We start from the raw sequence: 23,457 nt of genomic DNA on the forward strand, positions 1-23,457 counted from the left end.
GGTCGCCACACGCGCGGCAGTGGACGGCGCGGACTACGAGGCTACCATGCTGGCGGCAGGCGCCCAGTCGCCCGCACGCGCGGCAGTGGACGGCGCGGACTACGAGGCTACCATGCTGGCGGCAGGCGCCCGGTCGCCCGCACGCGCGGCAGTGGAGGGCGCGGGCGGCACGAGATCTACCGCGAGCAGTCGGCGCCTGCATGCGCGCCGCCAAAACTGCAAAGCAGTTAATGCACGACGGCACGGCCGTCCGTGCCGACTTTTTTTGTTAAAAACACGCCCTCACGGCTGCCAACTGCTCGGCTCGGCTCGCGCCCTCACGATTGCCAAGCGGCTCGGCTCGTCCCGCAGCCGCGTATACACGGGCGCGCGGGGGTATCGCCGCCAACGCGCGGGGGCAATTTTTTTTACTTATGACGATCGTGCCCCTAGCAGCGAAGGGGTATGGGTGAATCTCAGCCCTTAATGTATTGAAGGGGGGTGTACCAAAGCAGAAGTGTACATGACATAGGACATGCATTTAGCAGAGCAGTATGGTTAAAGAACCAATCAGATTAGCTTCCAACTTGCTCACTAATGTTTTCATGCAAAACAGTATGCAATTTGATCTACTCTACCCAAGTTGCTGGTTAACACAGACTACAGAAGTGGTTAAACAGCTCCCAACAGAGCACGTAATTCATGTTAATTAACTGAACAAACAGGATAGAGTCTGATGTTAACTAGCTCCTAGTACAGGCATTACATAGAAACAAGGCTCTCGGGTGGCCGTCTTTGGTGGAAGCTTCCCACGGCGACCGCAACAGAGATTTACAAACAATACTATAGAAGCAGATCACTGACGAGGCTGCATAGATAACAAACACTAAAGAAAAATCCTTGAGAAGAAACCGTTTACCCCCGCTTAATTTCTGTATGCAAACCTTGGACTGGAGGCCGGATTCGCCTGGCCATAAGTAATCAAACTGTAAATCTCAATCACACCATCAGTAAGTTCTACTGCCGCATTTACTCAGCATGAAACAAAAGTCATTTCTATCTACTGCTATAATATCAGGGGTACTATCCACAACGGCCATCAGTATAACTCTGCATCCCTCTTGCCTTACTGAAGAGAGACACCAAGGCAACATAATATGCAATGTCAGGAACTGCAGCTATGTAGTCAGTGCTGAATCTTCAATGGCCATCAGTTTAAATCTGTCTGCACACATTTCCCCTTCAGTGACCATGGTAGCCAGTTGGCGACCTTGACGGCAGGAAGATGTCGCATCATCAGGATGGCCATGATTGTAAGCTGGGCGGCCAACAGAAATACACAATGGTGAGGGCGAGGCGAGATGGGGACGGCCGGGCAGGATGGTGTGGGACCTCAATGACCGGAGAACTTGGGATGGACGCTAGCAGCGGAGAGGCGCATGGCGGCGAGCAAGATCTTTTTGGTGCATGTTGTGGGCTGCATTCGGCTATTTTCTCTGCTGGTGTTTTCATGGGAGACGTATGACGTAGGAATGGGAGGCGATGGAAGCAAAGCTAAAGATTTACTATGTTCTTTTTGTTTTACTCTAATATTTCAATCCGATTGATAGAAATGGAATAGAGCATAAAATAAATTTGAAACCTCTCATGTAACACTCACTTTTGCATCCTAGCTAACGCAATTCAGGTGATCGAGTACATATATATAGGCCTGACTTACGAATATTCGTTTCTGAGCCCAGGCTCAGCTGATCCTGAAATCACAACCGTCAGCTGGCATGTGGATGCGTGGCCGGTGTTGTATTGTGGTCTGTATAGCAGCTGTATGGAGGGAAAAATAAAGCTAGCCAGCAGGAGCATTAAATGAGCAGGCAGACGTAAGGGAGAGGCGGAACAGGTAATTCGAGAACGGATCAGGCTCTGTTCTGTGCCCAGCTGAGCCGTCTCCGGCACACTGACTCACCGCATGAGCAGATCATTATCAGCTACCTTGTATCATCACCAATCTCATGCAAGTTGTACACTAGTCGACCTCACACTAAAAACGCACAGCTGGGATGCTGCGTGCTCCTCACAATTTGAAAACACTGTGCTTCCCCCAATCCAAACAAAGTGAATCACATTAAAGATATAGTACAGTCTTCTCAACGATACATGAGGCCTCAACTCTAGTAACAGAGGAACAAGCGTGCAGCATTGCTCACCAGAAAACACTGGAAAACCCTTAACGAGCAAGAATGAAAACTGGAAAATTTAACTATCACATTTTATTGTTTCAAGAACCACCCAGCGGCTGGGTGCACGTGTTCCGGCGGTGCCCTTCCTACATCAGTTCTTCAACTTCCCAGGCTTACGCGGTTGCTTTAGGGCATCCCCTCAATCAAGGTAGGTCTTGTGCCCTTTTCGACGACAAATGCCACAGAACCTCGTCTGTTTGCTCAGCCCCTCGTACGGTGCCTTCCCCCTCTATGAGTCGGCCTGCCGATACACCTCTGCTTCTCTGGAGCAGCTAGTCCTGGAAGTGCATTCACATTCACCGGGAGGCACGCACTGTATTCATGCTCTGCGGCGCCATTCCCTAAAAACGCAACCCCTCCATTGCCAGGAAGCTTCCCTAGTGGCAGATTTGCCAAATGGTCTTCAAAACCCAAGCCATCCATTTTCTCTGCAAATGGTGCCCCACTCACCATCAACGCCTTCAGACCAGCTCACATATGCTCAAACGCTTCCGCATTTGCGTCACCCAGGCGAACGACATCCATTGCTTGCATATACAGAGTCGAATACCTGCATGTGAATGACAGATTTACCGACTAGTTTTTCTGGTAATGAACGAGGTGCGCGGGCAGTATGTTCCTTGCTTCTTTGGTCCATCCTTCACGATGTGCTTTGCGGGAACCTGTGGAGAACATCCATCACACTATTTGAAAACATGCAAAGTGGCAGAGTACGAAATCTAGTAGCGGATTTACCCTTAGTACATGGCAGCATAACATCCCTGTGTGCTCAAATTGTCCGCACTAACACTGAAATTCCAGTCCTTCGTCTCTTACTATCACCTCGTACACCACCCTACACCACACCACCAGAAATATGTTAAAAAACAGAGCATCATTTCTAACACAATATAAAGAATAATGAAACAACAGAAATCAGAGGAATAGACTTGCATCAGAAGCACGCAAGCTTGACAGGTGATGCCATGGTTACTCGAGAGCTCTTGATCGCTTGACTCTGAGGAGCCACTCCACTTGCTTACTTATTTTGGCTCACAAAACTAGGAGCTATACACCATGAGCAATTTTATGGTCAACCACATATGCCGTGTCATCTACAACAAGTTAAGCAGAGCCAGGCTCCTCACAAATTTCCTTCCAAGCCCATTCAAATAACTGTCACTCGATGATTGTGATCTATCCTGTGCTCGGCCACAATAATACCTGTTGTCATCTGACCGGGGCAGCCTTATCATCGCTGTGCAGCCGCAACGTGATGATTGCCTGTTATCCCTTAACGGATTGCCCTTAACATCATACAAGCACGCCCATGAGCGTCAGCATTCTGAATTATTTAAAAAAAGCACTAGGACTGGAAAAAAAGGATCTGTGCCGAAACAAAATTCAGAAAACTAACAATTGACGTACCACACACCCATACACGATTTCATGCATGCACTTCTCCCTATGAACATTAAGTCTTTTGCGTATCAAACACCAAATCCACTTTCCCATGAGTAAGGCTTGTAGAAATCATAAGCCTCCTCAAGGGAATTGAAACTCGTTCTGGTGGCTGGATTAACGACAGCCCCCGACTTCTTGTCAGCATACACCCGCAGAGAGGGCTCTACTGTTGAAACTCTGTATGGGTCCCTGTCTTTTTCATCATGATTGTTGGCAACCATTACCCTGCATAAAGAAAGACTGTAAATAAAGCGCCCAGGAAAAATGTTTTGTTGCGACCCATTAAATTTAAATTGTGCCACCCATTTCGACCAATATTCCTATATTTACTATCCCTACATTAACCAACTAATACAACGTCGTACTAAAATTTTGATTGATACACTAACAGTGCATATCCAGATCAGGCGCGACAAAAAGCACGGCAAGAACAATTAAAGCCAATTAAAATTGAATTCTTCATCTAAAAAACAACTACATAGGCCAGAAGTAACGATGTACGGAGTATATCATATATCAAGTTCATGGAATTGATTTCTGCACAAGAGCGTGAGTTCATTTTTCACATGTAAAGATTGCTAAACCATTAAACAGATTAGCCTGGTCAAAACAATACATTTTCGTCCAAGAGCCACCGTTGTACTTTCCAAGGCCAACTCCTTCCTCACCCCTCCTCTTCCAGCATAGTATCTGAATGCTGCAGCACATCTGAATCAGCCACAATCTCAGTGTCCCTAGAGTACAGATCATCTAGTTTTTTTTGTCTCTGTTGTGCCCCCTGAGTAGCTCCCATCCCCCGTGACCAGCTGAACGACTTGTTCACCAGCATCTTCTGAATGTTTAGAATTGGTAGAAGGAGAGCGAGATCTTTCTCGAGGATGCGATTCGGCTAAAACTCCAATGGTGAACATGTTACCAACATCATCCCAACCTACAAACGCAGGATTCCAACCATCAGGCATCAGCTACCCAGGATCTAACAAAAGGTAAATAAAAAGCTAATGACTCCACGGGGAGGGTGTTGAATGCCTCGTCAATGCCATATTTAACCAGACAGTACAAGCATTATTCCATTCAATCGACCTCTTCGAAGAATAAGAATAACTCGAGGCCTTCCATGGATGCAGCCGCTCCTGCTCTATTCTTGCGTGGGTCTGAGACAGAAGATATGCGTCGAACAGGTGGAATGAGGACGATGAGGAGGAGCAATAGTACCTTCTGCTTCGTCCCCGATCCAGTTAACCAGCCAAAGTACTGGCCTGGCCAACTTCAAAGCACCACACCACACACACCTTCGGTTCCCCCTCAAGTCTTACCAGTCACGCGTGTCGGTGCAGCAGGGTTGGCTTTGCCCGTCCGCAGCACAGCGAGAGGGACCGGATCTGGGTGTTCTAGGCTGGAGTGGGAACCTACAGCGCACGGACGGACGTGGAGTCAGCCCCCTAGTCTGACAGCTTAGAAACAAATCTATGGAATCTCCAGATCTAAATCGAGGAAGGAGGCACTTACCTGTCGACGACATCCAGCAAAAACTCTCGACCACCGTCTTCCATTAGTTCGTCGCCGGCGCCGCAGCTAATGAACGGATTTTGGTAGGGTTGTCCTGGGGCTGGGGGCGGTGCACGCGCATACGATTTGGGCCCATGACCATGCACTGTTCCATACCGTATACAGCCCGTACGTCATTTTCTAGCGCCTCCTGTCAGGTTACTCGAATCCCAAGCGAGGGACGGACGCCAGCGATTTCGGGCTCAGCTGAGCTCGAGCACCGAATCGCTGCTTCCCCTGACTTATATATACTGCAGTCTTTGTTAGGATCATTTTACATTCAGGTAAGCATGTAAAAGGTGCCAGCGGTTAAGCATGCATTTAGGAGCCGTTATCATTTGTTTATCTTGTGAGAACACAATAAAAATGTGTGACATAGTAGAGCTACTTGGATATATACTCCCTCTGTTCCTAAATATAAGTCTTTTTAAAGATTTCAATATGAACTACATACGGATGCATATAGACGTAGTTTACAGTGTAGATTCAGTCATTTTGCTTCGTATGTAGTCCATATTAAAATATCTAAAAAAAACTTATATTTAGAAACGAAGGGGGTACAAGTGAGCAGATGGTTTAATGAAAAAAGATATCGTGAATAATTTTGTAGTTCGGCGATGACATCTGCATGACGAAGAGTAGACCTAGCCCAGCATAATAATACATGACCCACTTAGGTCTTTTTTTAGAAAAGGAGGATGACCTCCAGCCTCTGCATCTGGGCGATGCATACAGCCACTTTATTAATTATTCTCACAAAACCTTACAAAGTCATACAATAGTAATACTAAAGCCGTTGTCTAAGCAACAAACTGTCGCCACACCAATCCAGTTGATGAAGGGACGCAGATAGCCTGGGCCTAATATCAAACAGACATCGCATCCAAGCCTAACATTTAAGACCTGAGACCCCAACCTAGCCACTTGCCGCGTCTGGGACACACTGGTCCGGCGTGCTCTCAGAGGCCGCCGCCGCCAACTGCCACCGCTCCATCTTTAAAATTGTACTGATGCATCAACCCTTGCTCGGTCTAGCTATCGTCGACGCCACCACGGCGCCCAACGGCATCACCTCCCTGCTCACAAACAGCTGAGCACGTCGCGGTCGCCACTGATACACCTCAGCGCCATGCTGCCAAGTACCATCAGCCGACACAGCTTGAAGTCCTTGGAAGATCTGTCGTGCGTAGCACCTGCCGACCAGGCATGACAAAGCGTAGCACCTGTCGGTCAGACATGACTTGACATCTCCACCGAAGCTCTGTGCAAGACGAAGCCGCTCCACCTCCTACCTCTGACTTCCAGCGCTGCTCCACAAACAATGCTCCCAAGAGAGAAACGACACCGCAGTGCCGCCATCGTCCGATCTGGAACACCAGATCCTAGGGTTTCCCCCAGAGCAGTGCCCATCAGCAGCAACCGTCAAGGACCCACACAGTGCCCACCACCACTCAGCCCTCAAGGCGACGCCTTCAGGAAGGTCACGGTGTCAAGGACGCCGCCACCGCCCATCGAGTTAGGGTTTTCGCAGAGAGGCAGAGAGGGGGGAACTGAAGGAGCAGACATGGACCAACGTCTCCAAGAAGAAAAACGGCGCCCTTGAGCGTCGTCGTCGGCGCGGCCGACCGGGGCCGACCAAGAGGTTTCCCCCCTATCTAGATCTCCTCCACCAGCTTCACCCGCGGCCCGAGTCCCGACAACCACGCCGGAACCGTCAGGAACCCGCAAGAGAGAAGCCCACTGATCAGGGCCGGATGACTGCAGCCAGATCTGGCGCTAGAACCCACCGCCCGCGCGCACCGGCAGCCGAACAAGCCGACCCCGACAACGCCGGCCACAGATCTGGCCACACCTAGATCCGCGCACCCGCCGCGCCAACGACCACCTCCACTCACCGGAGTGGAGAACCACCCCGGCCTTGCAGCCAATCGCCGGCGACGCCACGGGCCGCCACCACCCACAGCAGGACGAATTTGGGAAGGGGGCGCCCAGATCCGCTGCCACCACGCGCCATGGCTGACCACCAAGCTGTCCCGGTAGCCATGGAGGCGCAGCCCCGCCGAAAAGCCCTGGAGCCTCCGCTCCAGCTTCCTATCTCCGCCGCCACGCGAAAAGCCCTGGAGCCGCCGCTCCAGCTTCCTATCTTCGCCGCCACGCTTGACGCCCAGGGTCGTCGTCGCGCGCAGCCCGAGTCCGCCCCCAGGATGAAGGGCGAGCCCGCCACCGCCTTCCGCCGGACGAGCTTTGCTCACCGGCTTCCTCCGGCAGCGGTGGGGGAGGGTGGGTTGGGGGCAGCGGCGGCTAGGGTTCGCCCGAGCCGCCCCCTGGGGGCAGCGCGAGCGCGGGGGCTCAGATCTTGACTCTCGGTGGTGACCTTTAAAAATGGAGAGATTTTCACTTCCCGGCCTCTGCACCAACTAATGATGCATACGAGTACCAAGATAAACATCGCCCTCATAATTTTTTAAATGAGTATCACGATAAACATGGCCCTCATAATTTTTTAAATGAGTATCAAGATATTTCTTGATGAGTGGTTCCACCACACACCAAGCTTGATCCTCAATAAACGGGGGAAAACCCCTGTGTATCACCTGCCAATTCCGGAAATTGAACTCGGGTCGTTGGGCTGCACAACCGCATACCCAACCACTGAACCAAGACCCACTCAGATCTTACAGTAGACAGGCAAATGCTAAATAGATGTACCAAGAAGCGTAAGATATTAACGTCAAAAAATAAAGAAGCGTAAGTTATTGGAAACGTACAATACACAAATGCATGGCTCTTGGGACGTATGTCTTGTGCTCAACATTCAGGCCACTTCGTGAAAAGAGCTCAAATCCATGACAGTGAATCAAGACTGATTGCTCGCCTTTCTCTTCCTCACCTTTACCAGACAAACCTTTCTCTTCCAGCGTCAGCGACACCAAAAAAACACTTTCCTTCTCCTGATCATACGGCGAGGATAACTAACTTCTTGCCCAAAGCACCTGTACAACACTCCATTTACGTAATGTTAACAGGAAAGCAACATGGTTAGAGAAACTAGTCATCAACCCCGTGCATCCTCACGGGTTCCATTTCAGAAATAAAGATCAATAAATGCTATGTGTTGATATTTTAAAAGAATACAGATTTCATGATATGTGCTAGACTTAAGAAATCCTTTTCGTACGAACTATTATAAGAAGTTTTTTCTTCTTCAGTTAGTTGTTCGCGTTCTACTGAAAATATATATGAAGATAACAAATTATGTATTTGTCTGAAAAATAACAAATTTATTTCCTTCATTGTACGGTATTGGGATTTAGTTTTGCGACTATTTCCTGCCGAGGGAAAATGAAGAAAACATAGCAAGGTAAAGATATACAACAAAGATAAAACACAAATATAACTCTAATATAATTAATGGATGGTACACTGCAAGTATAGTCAAAAGGCCAATGTATAATTACATGTGCATGGGGAAAATGGTCCGGAAAACAACTCAATTAGTATCCCCTAAATTCTACTACGTACTCAGAGATCCTACAACAGTGAAGCCGTGATGCAATTCCGTATATCTATTGCAAATAAAGCAACCAAACATGATGGACCATTGATGCTCTGCAGCATGCCACCATGATCACCATAAAGCTTCCTCTGTATCCTGCTAGACGACCCCACCATTAATATGTGATCAGTGAGCTATTAAGAAATCTAGTCATTGCCTTTTTTCAAACATAGTCCCAAACGCTTAATGAAGGGAGCAGTATAGACAAAGATGTAACAATAGTACCTTAATTTTGTACCGAGCATAGTCAAAATTTCAGACGGATTAACATCGACATATTAACACTAAATATAGCAATTCCTAGTAGAATGGATCATTCACTACAACAAATCCTTGTAAAAGTCCCTATACAATATGGCAGTAATAATATGTCTGTGTGGTTCTTGTATATAAGAGAAGATATATTAGAATACAGGGTTTATTGCACAAATTTCTAAATAAATATTTATTGAGGGTGAACTTAGAGGCGGGGACAAATTTTCATGAGAGTGCATGTATTGCGGTGAACCAACATCTATAGCCATGTTGGATTGATGACTTTTTTCCTCTGCCGGAAAGGCCTATTAATTCTTCCGTGGTGGAAAGATAAAACATAGATCACCACTGAAAGAGCCAAAATACTCATTTACACGAGTTCACATATAACTATAAGTTAAATTCAAGTTGTCGCTGAACTTACATTTGACGAGGCCGAGAAAGGTCGTTCGGGGGTACTAGAGGATGATGATTGTAGAAGCATTGCCTGTACACATTATTCCTGCTGCTACCGTTGCATCAAGCCTAGCTATACACATTATTGCTTATGGACAGATTACTATTCCTTGGATACACAAGTACTAATGTGAAATCGTACTACTATTATATGGCATGTATCAGACATGAGCTATATGGGTGTCTGGTGCCAGCTGAAACATTTCATTAGTGATTGGGCCTCATTGCCTTGGCCGTAAATTTTGCATACGACTTTGGATTGAAATGATTCAAATATCAAAATTGTTCGCCTTGACGCGACAGAGATTTTTCATGGAGAACACTTCTCCATCTCTGGTGATCTTGGGCATGTAATCGGCCGATCAGTACCCCGACTAGCAACTTTCAACACCCTGAGCACTGTTTTGAGCCACGTTTTTGGTTCATGCCACTTTTGAGCATCCACTGCAAGTAAATTCAAAAAGGGAAGAGGGTCTGAGTATATTTATTTTTGTGGCGCCTGAAACTTATCTATTCTACCACTATGAAAATGTGACCTCAATAGTCAAAATTACCATCGAAATAAGCAAAATCATACTTATTTACACATAATTACAAGTGTTAATTGGATTGGAATGAAAACTCCAAATTTATCTGGACAACAAATACACAGTGATGACCAAGAAACTCACCAAAGTGCACCATAAGACCTCGCCAAACAGGCATGGACCACAACAGACTTCAACTGTCCATATAATTTGGGTCAAATTTACAGTTGCACAGATGCAGGCTCTCCTAGGAAATTCCAGGTTAATTTGAAGTTCTGGTGAACTATTTTTTCTTGTTTCGGCAAGGACAGCAGGGGGACGCGGCGTTACCGGGATGACCATGGTAGCAAGCTGGGGCGCGACCTCGACAGCGGGAGACGTCGCGTGATCAGAATAAATATGGCTGTGAGTTGGGCGTCCAGATAAATGGTGGGGGCAAGGTGAGATGGGAGGACTCGATCATAGGATGGGCACACGACGGACCCCTGGAGAAGCATGGCGGTGATTTAGATCTTTTGGGTTTGTTCTGTGGGCTGGATTCGGCTTTTTTCTCTGTTGGTGTTTCCATGGGAGACGTATGATGTAGGGAGGGGAGGCGACGGAAGTGAAGCTAGAGATTTACTATGTTTTTATTGTTTTCCTCCAATATTTCAAACAGACAGAAATGAAGTAGAGCATAAAATAAATTTGAAACCTCTCATGTAACACTCACTTTTGTATACTAGCTAAGGCAAGTAAGGTGATCGAGTAGATATAGGCCTGACTTATATATACTGCAATCTTTGTTAGGATCTTTTTAGATCTAGCTAAGGTGTCAACGGTTAAGCATGCATTCAAGAGCTGTTAACATTTATTTATCATGTGAGTGCACAGCAAAACTGTGTGACATAGTAGAGCTACTTGGATACAACATACAAGTGAGCACATGGTTTACTGGAAAAAATATCGTGGATAACTTTGTAGTTGGGCGACCACAACTGCATGGCGAAGAGTATACCCAGTCCAACGTAATAATGACACATTCAGGCCTTACAATAGACAGGCAATTGCTAAATAGGTGTACCAAAAAGTGTAAGATATTAATGTCAAAAAATAAAGAAGCGCAAAATATTTGAAAAGAAAAATGCGCAAATGCATGGCTCTTCGGATGTGTCGTGTGCCCAGCATTTAGGCCACTACTGCATTATTCAGAATGAAACCAAGCCAGTTGTAGCTGCAGCTCTCAAACAACAACATCCCACTTCTGAAACGGCTCAAATCTATGACAGCGAATCAGGACCGGATTGGTGTACATGTTGGGTTTCTTCCTCGCCTTCACCGGCCAAACCTTTCTCTTTCAGTGACACCGAAAAACACTTTCCTTCTCCTGATCACACGGGCAGGGATAACCATCCTCTTGTCAAAGCACCTGCAGAACACTCCATTTACATAATGTCCATAGGAAAGCAGCATTGTTAGGGAACTAATCAGGTTAGCAAGCAACTACTGGCAACTGTTGACCAGAAACAGTATCCACACCATAGTTTTAAATAGCGTGCTAAGTCTCTTAGCGACGGACCTCTTCTAAATGCTATAGCGAGCCATAGCAAAACTACAACGTGCTATTTAAAGTGTTTGTTCATTATTTGGACAAAAGTCTCATAGCGCAAGACCTTCTGTAAACGCTATAGCGCGCTATTTAAAACCATGATCCACACGCATGCATATAATTTGATCTACTCTATAGAAGTGGATGCTAATTAAGCTACCAACCAAGCAGGAGGCGCTTCAGGTTAATTAACTGACGAAACAAGGATACTGTCTGACATTAATTAGCTGGTAGTACAGGCATAGCAGAGGCACATGCCTCTTGGATGGCAATGGTCTCCGGTGACAGCCTCCCACATCCCAGGGCGACGATGACGGCGAGTTTGTGGAGCATTACAACAATACTACAGAAGCAGAGCGCTGACTTGCTACAGAAGACTGCAAAGATAATAAACACTACAGAAATACTTGGCAAGAAGCCGTTTACCGTTGCTTAATTTCTGTATGCAAACCATAAACTGAAGCTGTTTACCTAGGCCTGAACTCGCCAGGCCAGAAACTATAATTCTCAATCACACCGTCAGTTCTACTGCTACATTACTCAAGAGTGAAACAGAGTCAGTTCTGAACGGCAACATTCCATTGCAAAAACAGCCACCATTCGGTTCAAGTCTGCAACAGCCAAGCAAAACTCAACTGCCATGCCAAAAGGCTTTTCTTCTGCGGCCAAACATTTTTGCCAAAGCAAAAGTGAAAAAATATTGATCTCAGTTTGGCGATTGGTAAGCAATCAACTGTAAGTCTCCCTTAATGATTTGTAGTGTATGACACTCCCACTCCTGCATCAGAACAACATTCCACACAAGCAAAATATATGAAATATATTTCTGAAATCGATGACAAACTAACCAATGACACGATAGATTTCAAGATTGGCAAAGGGAATAATAATCTAGTCTAGTTGTGGTTATGCTAACAGCTTCAGTAAGCAACATTTGCTAGGTTAAGCTACCCAACGCACAAGCATGAGAGCATGATGAAATTGTAGTAGTATGCAAACATGGCACAACATGTGAAAGGAAAATAAATGATGCACTCTCTGCAACTTAATATAAGATGCTTTTGGACATTGCCATAGACTTTAAAACCATCTTATAAAAAGTTACAGAGGTAGTACTAACTAAATTTGTATGCACGAATTAACCGATATTAATTCCACCCAGGCATGCACGCAAGTACATATGTGGAGGCTAATTAAGCTAGTTACCTAACAATTGAGCAAACATGTAAAGGAAACATAAGAAACGGGAAGTGGAGGTCCTCTCTTTGCTCTACGTTTTCTCTTCTCTCCTGCTGCAGTTTGTCCTTTCTCTCACGTTAGATCAATAAAAGAAAATACACTCTCTCTCTCTCCCTTCACATGGGCACGGGACCAAAGGGTGAAAAAAAACTATAGAAATAATACAGTGCGAGGAGCTGGTGGGTCGTATCGATTTTTGGTCGGTGATGTCAGTAAAAGGTGTGCCATCTCAATCAATGAACAGTACCCCTAGGCTGCACACAGTTCAGACGTCTCTGTTCCTGCCAGAGTCTATAGACCTTAATCTGGCATACAGAGAAACTAGTCTTCAAATTGCACAAATCTCCAGGAGCAGAAAGAACCATGAAAGGCCAAGATAGTGGGTACCGGGAAACTCGGCCTATGCTACAACTTTCCGGTAAAAGAAATATTAAGAAACACGCTAAGAGTAAATCCATCCTTGAGAAGAAGAGCATGCAAACCATCAACTGAAGCTGCGCTAAAAGTAATCAAAGGACGCAAAATCTTACATAACAGAAGCTGAACATCCATTGCTTCTTCATCAGTGCATACTACAACCTCAACCTGCTATTTCGGTTCCTCCATCAGTATTTGGCTACGGCCAGCAAGATTCATGTCCTCCCTCGTAAGCAGCCACGAAGTAATTAAGATATCTACAACACTGCCGCTGACCCTGTAGAAGACCGGATCCGGATCAGATCGTCTCGGCCTGGGTTGTGATTCAGTAATGCTCGAATCGACTCGACGCCAAGAAGTCGAACCTGGCAGATGCTCAAGGAGATGACTTAATTCACATCACGTACGCAGAAGATAGAAATCAAAGTTCAGCTAAGCCAACAACAACCATGACGTGACCTAGTAGTACACACCCAAATACAGATCAGATCGTCTCGGCATGGACTGGGATGTGAGTCAGCGATGCTTGACTCGACTCGAGAGTTATTGTTGTACAATACAGTTGTAGAAGCAATCGCAAGTCATTCTCCGAGCAGCAGCCATCGGGGAGGCCTACTAACTGATTAAAGGAGGCTGTTCTGTAAATAAACATAAGAAACACACTTGTAGTAACTAAATACTTGAGAAGAAGAGCACTGCTGCTTAGTTCTGGCATGCAAACCATCGACTGAAGCCGGATTGTGAATGCAGTAAATCGTCGCTCACAGAAGCCGATTACCTAGCAGTGACCACTGAGTTCACTTGACAATCACATCAACAGTACTAGCTTTGATCTAGCCTTTCTATATGTGGATATAAGAGGGAGTTAGAATTATCCCCTTGGTATGCAAGTGGGACGTGCTAGCTTTGAGAGATCTAGCTCATGCATTAGATGGTGAATCTTAAAACACGAACTAGAAAGAGATGAATGATGCGATGGAAAGATTTGTGTTATTTTCTTATCGACTAGGTAAAAGAAGCAGGAATATAGGGAATAAGAAGCATAGTATATCACCTAAGGGAGGAGCTACAGCAAGGCCAAATGGTCCATGGCCCGCCAGACTTTTGGAATTGTAGTTTATACATTTATTCTTGGGCCTTCGAATACCAGCTCACATGCTATTTTCTTCTGTTTTGCCAGCCGGCCCGCCCAACATCGGGCTTCAAGCTCTTTCACTGTATATCACCATGATGTATTTGTTGAGGAAAGAAGGGGACTTGAGCTTTTTTCAAGATATTTACATGATATTTAGATCTTTAGTATTAATTACGAACTCTTTTCTTTGATTAAGGCTCACCTAGGTTGTTATGTTTGTTCTTATGACTAACAACTTAATTAATTTTAATCTCTCCATGAACCATTTGCTTTCGAGGATCTAGAATAACAAGTTGACAGAAGGAGGACTGTATCCATATTGATGATCAAGCCCTTGCCTCCTTGAAATGTAGTAATGTGACTATTTAAGCTATTTTTGCCACTAATACCTACATATCCCGATATCGTGGATTTGGCCACTTATGCATGCTAAAGTGTTTTTGTCATATTTCAAGACCTAAAATCTATTATTTTTCTAAAGGTATTTTTGCAACTCACGTATATGATTTTCCATAAATCATTATTCTACTTTTACTTGACATATGCAGAACTACGAATTGCAATGTATCTAATTGTGTTGCAAAATTGTAGCTATGAAATATTATTTAGCCTTGTCGTGTAGGAACAGCACACAAATAAGAGAGAGAAGTACACAAAATAAGCTCGGTTTATATATATTATAGAACAAAGAGGCAAGTCATCAAGCTCTTAGTACATCATTTCATTTTCAAGCAAGTACATGTAGACAGTAGCAAAAGGCACGCACAATAAAAAGGAAAATAAATAGTACACGAGATCACGACAAGGAAGACCCTTGTCCTTCTGCTTATTAACTGTTGCAATGAGCGAGGCGTCGACCGGGGCAAGAAGATTCTGAAGCAACTTAACACATGCATTGTGCTAAATTGGGCACGCGTAAATGCCAAGTGCATTGACAGACCCCCCAGCACGTGCATAGAATCCCCCAATGTTGTTACCATCTGGAACCTGGCTGCTAAAAGGGGTACCGTTTGCTTTTCCAAAAGGCCCATATGTTGTAACATTGCTGACCAAGGTAAGTGATGTAACAATTGTCTCTCCTCCAACTGCACCGGTAGTTCCAAGAACTTGCTTTATAAACTCGGAAGGAGCAAGTGTGATCTGGAAGGTAGCGGATGTATTGGGTATGAGATGTAAGTTATACCACCGGAAACAATGCAGAAATTACAGTAGAATATCAGAAATAACTCACCGTTGCAGTAAGTGCACCATCACCACCCCATGGTCCAGCAGTTTTCTTCTGGCCAGTTTGGTCAGTGTAGGAAAACATAACCGAGTTAATCACGTCCCCACAACTAATTGTCACAGTTTGAAGAGAACGAGGCAGCTCCGTGATGTCAAAGGATGTTCCACCGTCCCCACCCCAAGGTCCCATCTTTGTCACTGGGATCTGGGTATAGGTGATCAAGCGACATAGAATATCGTAAAAATTTGTATTTATGTAAATCCAAGTAATTAGGTGAGATGTGATTTTTAACAATATAAGCGGACTTAATATAGGAAACTAATTACTGGTAAATGTATCTCACCGCTTTGGGGATGCACAGACAAAAAGCACTGATACGAAGCTCCCAAGTACGCCCGGGAGTAGGTGGTACAGTTTGGATTACTTTGGCGACCACTACACCTTGTGCATATGCAAACTCTCCACTCCCACCTACAATTGCCCATTCACTATTGTTTCCTACAAAGTCTCCAAGAACCTTAAGGCTGGACCCCTTAAACCTAGTAAGTGAAGTCAAAATCACAAAATTTTAGCACAAAAAATATGTATAGATGCAGTGTAATTAATTGAGACGCTAACAGCTCTAAAAGATGGGAAACCGACCTGGTATCAGTGAACAATATATTATGACAGAATAACCAGTTCTCGTCAACTTTGCCCGCACCCATGTGCATGCCACGAGCACGTGCGACAAGGTTTGCATTGGCAGCTGGACCATCACGTATGGTCCAGTCGTTTGCAACGGTGTGACCAAACCCAAAAAGCTGACCTGGTGGATTGACAACAGAGACTTGGTTGGCATTGGTAACACCCGGACCATCAAATATCTGGTTCATGTATAAGTGGAAGAGATGCTCTTTCTGCTTAATGTCTTGGCAAACACCACTCTGGTAGTAGGAAGGGTTTGTAGCGGCCATGGCTATCGGGTGTGTGGGGAGCTTTAGCTAAGCAAGCTAACTGGGCTTCGATGTGTTTGGTGAGGAAATGAACAGAGTGAAGGTCGCAATTTATAGATGGGGTTCCGTGTGTCGGGTGAGCCACTAGATGCTCAGTCAGATCCAGTTAAAATATGTTCTTCTCACAAGCCAAAAACAGCTAAGACCTCCTAATTGAAGATAAATTCATGGGAGCTTAAGATACGAGCTTTACTTAAACTTTGTCCTTTTGGTCCAAATAATACAATCTTTGTGAATGACTTGACCTCATTTGTCATATTGTAGGTTTGGTACTTAGTATATATATATCTAGGGCGTCGATTTGTCATGGCTTAACATGCATGCATGTGGTGTGGCAGACTCATACAAATCATTGCCCTATTTTATATCTCGAATTCGACTACACACCAGAATCTACATCTCGGATGCCACTACACCAGAATGACCATATGAGATGTGGTAGTGCACCCTGTCCAGCATCGAATAGCCAGTTCTAGAATTGTTAGTGCTCAGTCTCTCTAAGCTTTTCGCTTGAAGCCTCTAAGCTCACCCGCAAAAAAAAAGGACATTTCAAGCTAGTTACAACTATTTTTTTAGAACAGCCATAGTGTCTACTTTGTTCAGCTGTTGTGTCTACTATGTACAATCGCTTTTTGTGAGAACTGGCATGGGCACCGGCACCTTTTTTTTTTTTTTTTGCATCCAGGCAGCCAGCACAGGCTCAGGGTGGACGACACGAGCGGGCTTTTTGGCCTGCTCGTGGCCTGCTCGGTCCCGCCCAGCTCGGTCCTGGCCCGCTTAATAAAATGGCCGGTCCGGTCTGTGAAATATGGACCGAAAATTCTTCGGTCCGGTCCGGTTAAAGCCCGGTCTGCTCGCTCGGACCGAAGATACAGCCCAGGCAGATGAGGCAGCACCCGCAGATCGTGCATTCATGCTCATGCAGTCATCCTCCTCCTCCGATCCACGCGTGCGATGGCCGTTGGGAAGAGATAGATGAAGACGTGCTCATGCGCTGCCTTTCTTTTTTCCTTTTATTCAGTCGAGAGAAATAGAAAGAACGAGAGAAACGGGGATATCACGTAATCACGGCTCCATCCCACGATTATTTGTTGCCACCTATAGGAATAACTGCCCACAGGACTCTACGGAAATCTCTTCCTTGTATTCACGCTGTTGTTTCCTTTTACTTTTCAATCTAAACCTCTCCCTTTGTTTCTGATCTAAATATCGCGACTAACCAAAGAAACAGGTTCGATCCGAGAATCACGGTGCCATCCCACAATTAATTCCACGTCCAATCTGACCCACTCATCACGGCAAGGCTGTACATGGATAATCGTGGGCTCATGCACGTGATAGATTGCTTGCATGCAGCAAAAAAAATGCTAAGTAGGAGTAATAAACATGCGTAGGCTCACGGCTAACATCACTTTCCACGGCACGTCGTCTACCTGTCGCCACCGGCTCCTGCCCACGTCTTCCACCTCACCACAGCAACCCCCTCTCCCTCGCGCCTATCTCTCCCATGCGTGCCCGCGCCCCGCTCCTTCTCTCCCCCGCGCCTCTCCATCCTGCGCGGCCGCGCCGCTATCTCTCTCCCACGCGCCTCTCCCTCGCGGCGCTGCGCATCAGGTGCGTCTTCTCCAGCTCCGGCCACCGTCCTGCTTCTCCGACCACCTCTCCGGCATCCTGGGCCCACACGGCAGTGACTGTACATCGTCGGGACCGTGGGGACAGTCGGCTCGGACCGGGACCGGACCGGCCCGAACCGTGTCCACCCGCTGACCCACCCTGCCACATATTAGCCAGCATCTCGATCGGTGTCATGATCAGTTACAGTTTGCAGGTGGAGATCTCCCGCGACGACCGCACATGCATGGCACGCAGCTAGAATTCGGAAATCCTACTACGGGATTAGGAGAAGTAATCGGCAAGGCTATGCCATGATCCATGTGTCCGTGAGAGCAAAACTGAGAAAAAAAAAGCAGTGGCAGCCTTTAGATGGAGGCCACGTACATAGCCATTCAGGTGAAGGTGCAGGAGTCAGAACTAGGACTAGTTTGTTTCTAAAGTATTTGAAAAGACCGGAGGTTTAGTCATTTTATTCCTTTTGTTTGACGCGTCTTCCAAGAAGCGTAAAGGCTTATGCTTGTGTTTTGTTATATCTGCTTGGTTGTCTCTAGCATATATTTTTTAGAATTTTTCTCTAGCATATACTCACATGAAGACGGCACTTCTTATAATTTTCATTCAAGTTTCTTCACGCGAGCTGCATTGCTACCGTTTCATATACTAATATTCACACTATGAAGAACAAATACTGAAATTGCAGATTGTTTGGCAGTACCGAAGTTTCCTCAGCCAATTGGCCGACGTGGAGCCTGTTGATCCGCATTCACTCGTAGGTCATGCGATTCATAACGGGGAGAACTTGCACCAGTCATGCATGCATGTTATCATTAGTTCCATATATCTAGTGAATGCAGTGGTGGTCTGGATAAGGTCGAGCAGTCTGTTTGGGTGAAATATCCAACATGTCTAGGGCTTCCCAGGCTATTGGGGCTCGCTAGCCATTCAATAATTGGGTTGAACTCATTTTTACCTCTCGATCATCCATTTTTTGGCAGGGAAATGTTACACTGGTCATCCATCGCTATGCCCTTCATAGTGGAACTTCAGTTCCCATTGGTCCCATGCATCAGCCAACGGTGGGCACATCTGCTAGTATGTGAGGAACTTAATATGGTCACCCTAAGTTTCATGGGAGTTAAAGAAAAAAAAACACGCATCTCATCTCTGCTCCTCCCACACATCCTCTCCCTCGCCACCCATGCGACTACCATGGCATCACTCCACTCTCGCCGCCGGCATGCCTCACCGTCGTCCCGGACCTGCCCTGGAAGCTCGACAATGATAGTGACAACAAAAATCTCGTCTCATCTCCATTGCATAGCTGCGGTCGCAACTGAACTTCCTCTTTTCTCTGTTGGGCATCATGGCACCATCTCCTCACAGCATGTGCCACCTCTCTGGTTCATACGCACCCTCACCAAGCTCGTTGGGAAAAGAAGGTTTCAAGCACCACTTGTCCCCTTTATCGATTTCCTCCCACAGGTAGCTGGTCAACTTAAGCAGAGCGGGCTATGAAGTGAGATGATGCCACAGAGCGACAACCGCTCTTGACACCGTCCATTGCACTGGAGCTCTCATCGTTGTCCTGGTTGTCCAATAACAATAATTGCTATGACCCAAAATCTGTAGAAAATATACCAATATGTACTAGACAAAATTAGTATTCACCACAAAGTATATTTTCATACAATATATATTTGATGTTGTATATCATAGTATATTTTTGTACAAAATTTGTAAAACTTAAAATTGCTTGACTTGAGACAAAGTAGAAACTCAATTAATTTGGAATGGAGAGAGTATCACCCGAAATTATACAACAAATGAGGAAAAGAGAATCCTAGATGGTACAGTGAAGTAATTAAAGCCTCTTCGTCTTATATGAGCCGAACAACATAGCTTGCTCTACAAAAAGCAATATGTCAATCGAAGTTGTCTTAATTTTACAACCTCTACTAATGACATTATTAGTATGATTAGAACGAGTAGGCTATCTTCAAACCTCTGACCATCACCTCTCCGGCCTCCATTGGGTGTCCAGAAGCTAGGAAGAAGAGTCGAGTATAGATGGAGAGCTGTCTCTAGATGAATAAAGGACCAAAAATTTGCTCATATCTTAACTTACCGAGATCATCGATTTCACTGAAAAAACATGGTCGATGCATAAATATAGTGCATATTGGTTTTCTTATTCACCCTGGGGTTGGGGCGGACTATTTACATGTTGCCTGGAAAACAATTATGGAAATGGACAGACGGATCATCATCTTCTTCCTCCAATCATATCCTTCTCACGAATTGTTTACTTTCTTCCTCGTATTAGACTGACGTGATGGCCCACTGCCTCTCCTCTAGTCATCTCCTTCAACGACATCCTATCCGAGCCCTCGTTGGTGACGCCATGACAATAGAAAAAAGCCCCCCCCCCCTCCCCCGGACCACCGCCCGCACACACATGTGAAGCCTCTCGTCTCCGCTTGCGGCGGCGGCGGCGCTGCTGCCTGCCGCATCGCCACCGGTTCCGGTTTGCTCCCAGCTTAGTCTCACTGGCAGTTGCCGCATGACACCGCCTCAGCCTCGGAACTCCACCTTGCCTCCCTTTGTTCTCCCCTAAAATTAATTTACACACGTTCGTTTTTCAGGTAACCTACCAATAGAAAATGCACATGGGGTCAAACATTGCATTCATTTTCCTCCTGTACATGAAAGGCTTAGCTTCGAATTTCTCCATACATGGTTAAACCAGCTGTTCAATGCTAGAAGGGGTGATCATCTAAGCCTTCAGTCCTACTAGTGTTTAAATACTATAGCCTGACAAGGAGCTATTCTGACCTCATGCATGCATGCGAAGGCCAACAGGTATATGTTGTAGCTTATCCAATGATGCAAAACCTACATGTTTGTACGACAGAATATTTAGAAATATTCTATATTAACTGGAGTAACGATTGCTTTGAATACAGCCAAATATAATGTCAATAACAAAAGATGGAGATAAGGACTCCCTTATAAAACTGGTCGGAGTAGTTCATTTCTAAAATATGTGTGAAGACGAGAGGCTTAGTCCTTTTATTACTTTTGTTTGACGTGCCTTGAAAGAATCGTATTGTTGTGCACTACTGTAATGGAAAGGAAAATCTATCCCGTGGAATAGAATCGTGTTGAGAGCTAGCACGACGTGCCTGTCCTTGTGGTTGTCAGGAATTATCTTGGACGGCTCGTGCAAAACGTTCAGTCGGCAGCTCGGCAAAAGCAGCAATGTCAAGGCCTATGCCCGTGCCTCCAGCTGGTGACACCGTCGGGACTGCGTGATCTCCTGATTTGTTTCAATCGATTAATTAGCAACTATACCTTATCTTAGCATATTTTTGCATATAATTATCAAACTTAAAGTAGTCTGACTCGGGACAAACCTAGATAATTAATTCATAATGGGGAGTAGGACCCACAATTCTCTAGTAAATGGGAAAACATAAAGACCTTTTTTCCATTAAGAAAAGAAGGATAGCTCGTCCTAGATAAGGCACTAAGTCAATCGTCGTTGTCTTAATTTTAGAATCTCTATTGATGCTATCTCCATTTCGGTTAGGACGAGAAGGTTGTCCTCGAACCTCCTACCATCAACTCATCCAAGCTATTTTGTTGGAGCCAAAGCACAGCGCAGGACACTGACTTCATTTATCAGGAGATTGTTTGCACGACCTCCATCGGTGTGTGTAATGTAGCATGTAACCCAGAGCTAGGAGACGACGTATAATGTATTGTCCATAAGACCAGAACCGCCAGAAGGCTTGATCATTTAGGACAAAAAATATTGTAGCTCGGACCTGCTATGGTTTTTAAATAATACAGTGTGCCTATGACAAGGCCAGCATGTATATGCTCTAGCTTATCCCACTATGCCAAACTATATATTATTATGACAGAACCACAAATCATTTAGAAAGATTCTATATTAACTGGAGTGCCACTTGCTTTGAATACCGCCAAATATAGTTTCAATAAAAGGAGATGGGGACACAAACTGCCTTTCCCTTAAAAGAATGGTTGAAGTAGTTCGTTTGTGAAGTATATGTGAGAAGACCAGAGGCTTAGTTAGTCATTTTATTCTGTTTTTTATGCGCCTTGCAAGAAGTATAGTGGGTTATAACTTATACTTCTGTTTTTTTTTCTTTTTTATATCTGATTGGTTATCTCCAGCATATATTCACATGAAGGGGCCACTTACTATAAATTTCATTGAAGTTTCTTCATGTGAGTTGAGTTGCTACCATTTATATACTACAATCGAAACTATGAAAGAACAAATAATAATTTCGGGAATGCTTGGCGGAAATGAATTTATCTTCATGCAAGGTGGATGATTGCCTAGGGTGGAGCCCGTATATCTGCATTCATGCTTAGGGTTGGCGATTCACAATGGCGGAGAACTTGCACTAGTTAGGCATGTTGTCATTAGTTCCATATTTCTAGTGAATGCAGTGGTGGGTGTAGCGCCATTAGTAAAAGCTAGAACTGATAAGGCCGCGCTCATTGACGTTCATTGGAACAAGATTGGGTTTTCCCGTGAAGTAGATGACGAGAGTCGTTGCCTCAATGAACATATCGAGGATGTGTTTGAGGCGGGCAGCTGTAACGGAATTCCGACGAATAATTATGAGTGTGTCGTCGGCATACCGAAGCACACTGGTAACCACCTGGAAGAGGTAGGTGGAGATGAGGTCCCTCTGTTGCGGCCACTCTTCTAGTGAATCCACTTCCCTGGGATCGTGTTGAGGACAACGGCGGATCGCGTGGTTGGTAAGATAGCATCCATCAACCCAAACCATCTGGGTGGGAACACATGAGCCTTGAGGATTTGCCGAATACTTGACCAATTGATGCAGTCAGGTGCCTTGGCAAAGTCGAGCTTGATCACAAGCGTGGTTTTGGTGTGCTTGTGGGAGGACTAGAGTCACATGGCCTAGACGAAGTTTCCCGAGATGATGGAGTCCGTGATGAACCCTGACCGGTTAGGATCAATAATTTCCCAAATTTGTCACTGCAGCCTAGGGTTGTGATGATACCCTTGCATAGATCTTTATGCTACAATTTTGCAAGAAAACCAAACGGTAGGAGCCTAGAGCAAGGATCTTCTCCTTTTCTAGGAGCAACACGATGAGCACACAGTTGATGCTGCCTAGATCGATGTCACTTTTATGGAACACATGGAAGAGGCGCTTGATGTCGGGGGAGACGGAGGC

General features: G+C 45.4%; 1 protein-coding gene and 1 long non-coding RNA gene across 2 annotated transcripts; both read right to left on the minus strand.

Moving 5' to 3' along the window:
• Positions 1-3,636: 3,636 nt before the first annotated feature.
• LOC119299135 lies at positions 3,637-5,047 on the minus strand. The gene is made up of 3 exons (XR_005146101.1): positions 4,875-5,047; positions 4,276-4,590; positions 3,637-3,884 (listed from the first exon to the last, which is right to left on the minus strand). It is a non-coding gene; the product is annotated as an uncharacterized LOC119299135 (long non-coding RNA).
• A 10,054-nt stretch (positions 5,048-15,101) lies between these two features.
• LOC119299143 (myrosinase-binding protein 2-like) lies at positions 15,102-16,601 on the minus strand. Its single transcript, XM_037576411.1, has 4 exons — positions 16,248-16,601; positions 15,949-16,144; positions 15,612-15,809; positions 15,102-15,520 (listed from the first exon to the last, which is right to left on the minus strand). Exons 1-4 carry the CDS (start codon positions 16,559-16,561, stop codon positions 15,281-15,283), a joined length of 948 nt encoding a protein of 315 aa, XP_037432308.1. The 5' UTR covers positions 16,562-16,601; the 3' UTR covers positions 15,102-15,280.
• Positions 16,602-23,457: the final 6,856 nt, after the last annotated feature.

This window comes from Triticum dicoccoides, chromosome 1B, assembly GCF_002162155.2.
Source record: "Triticum dicoccoides isolate Atlit2015 ecotype Zavitan chromosome 1B, WEW_v2.0, whole genome shotgun sequence".
Taxonomy (NCBI): Eukaryota; Viridiplantae; Streptophyta; class Magnoliopsida; order Poales; family Poaceae; genus Triticum; species Triticum dicoccoides.

What these genes read in the sequence shown, in the direction of transcription:
- LOC119299143 (XM_037576411.1), bottom strand. Translation starts at nt 16,561, where the DNA reads ATGGCCGCTACAAACCCTTCCTACTACCAGAGTGGTGTTTGCCAAGAC. An exon ending in ATATTGTTCACTGATACCAG is followed by an intron (nt 16,145 to 16,247) that starts GTCGGTTTCCCA and finishes TTCACTTACTAG; the next exon opens with GTTTAAGGGGTCCAGCCTTA. An exon ending in ATGGTGCACTTACTGCAACG is followed by an intron (nt 15,521 to 15,611) that starts GTGAGTTATTTC and finishes GCTACCTTCCAG; the next exon opens with ATCACACTTGCTCCTTCCGA.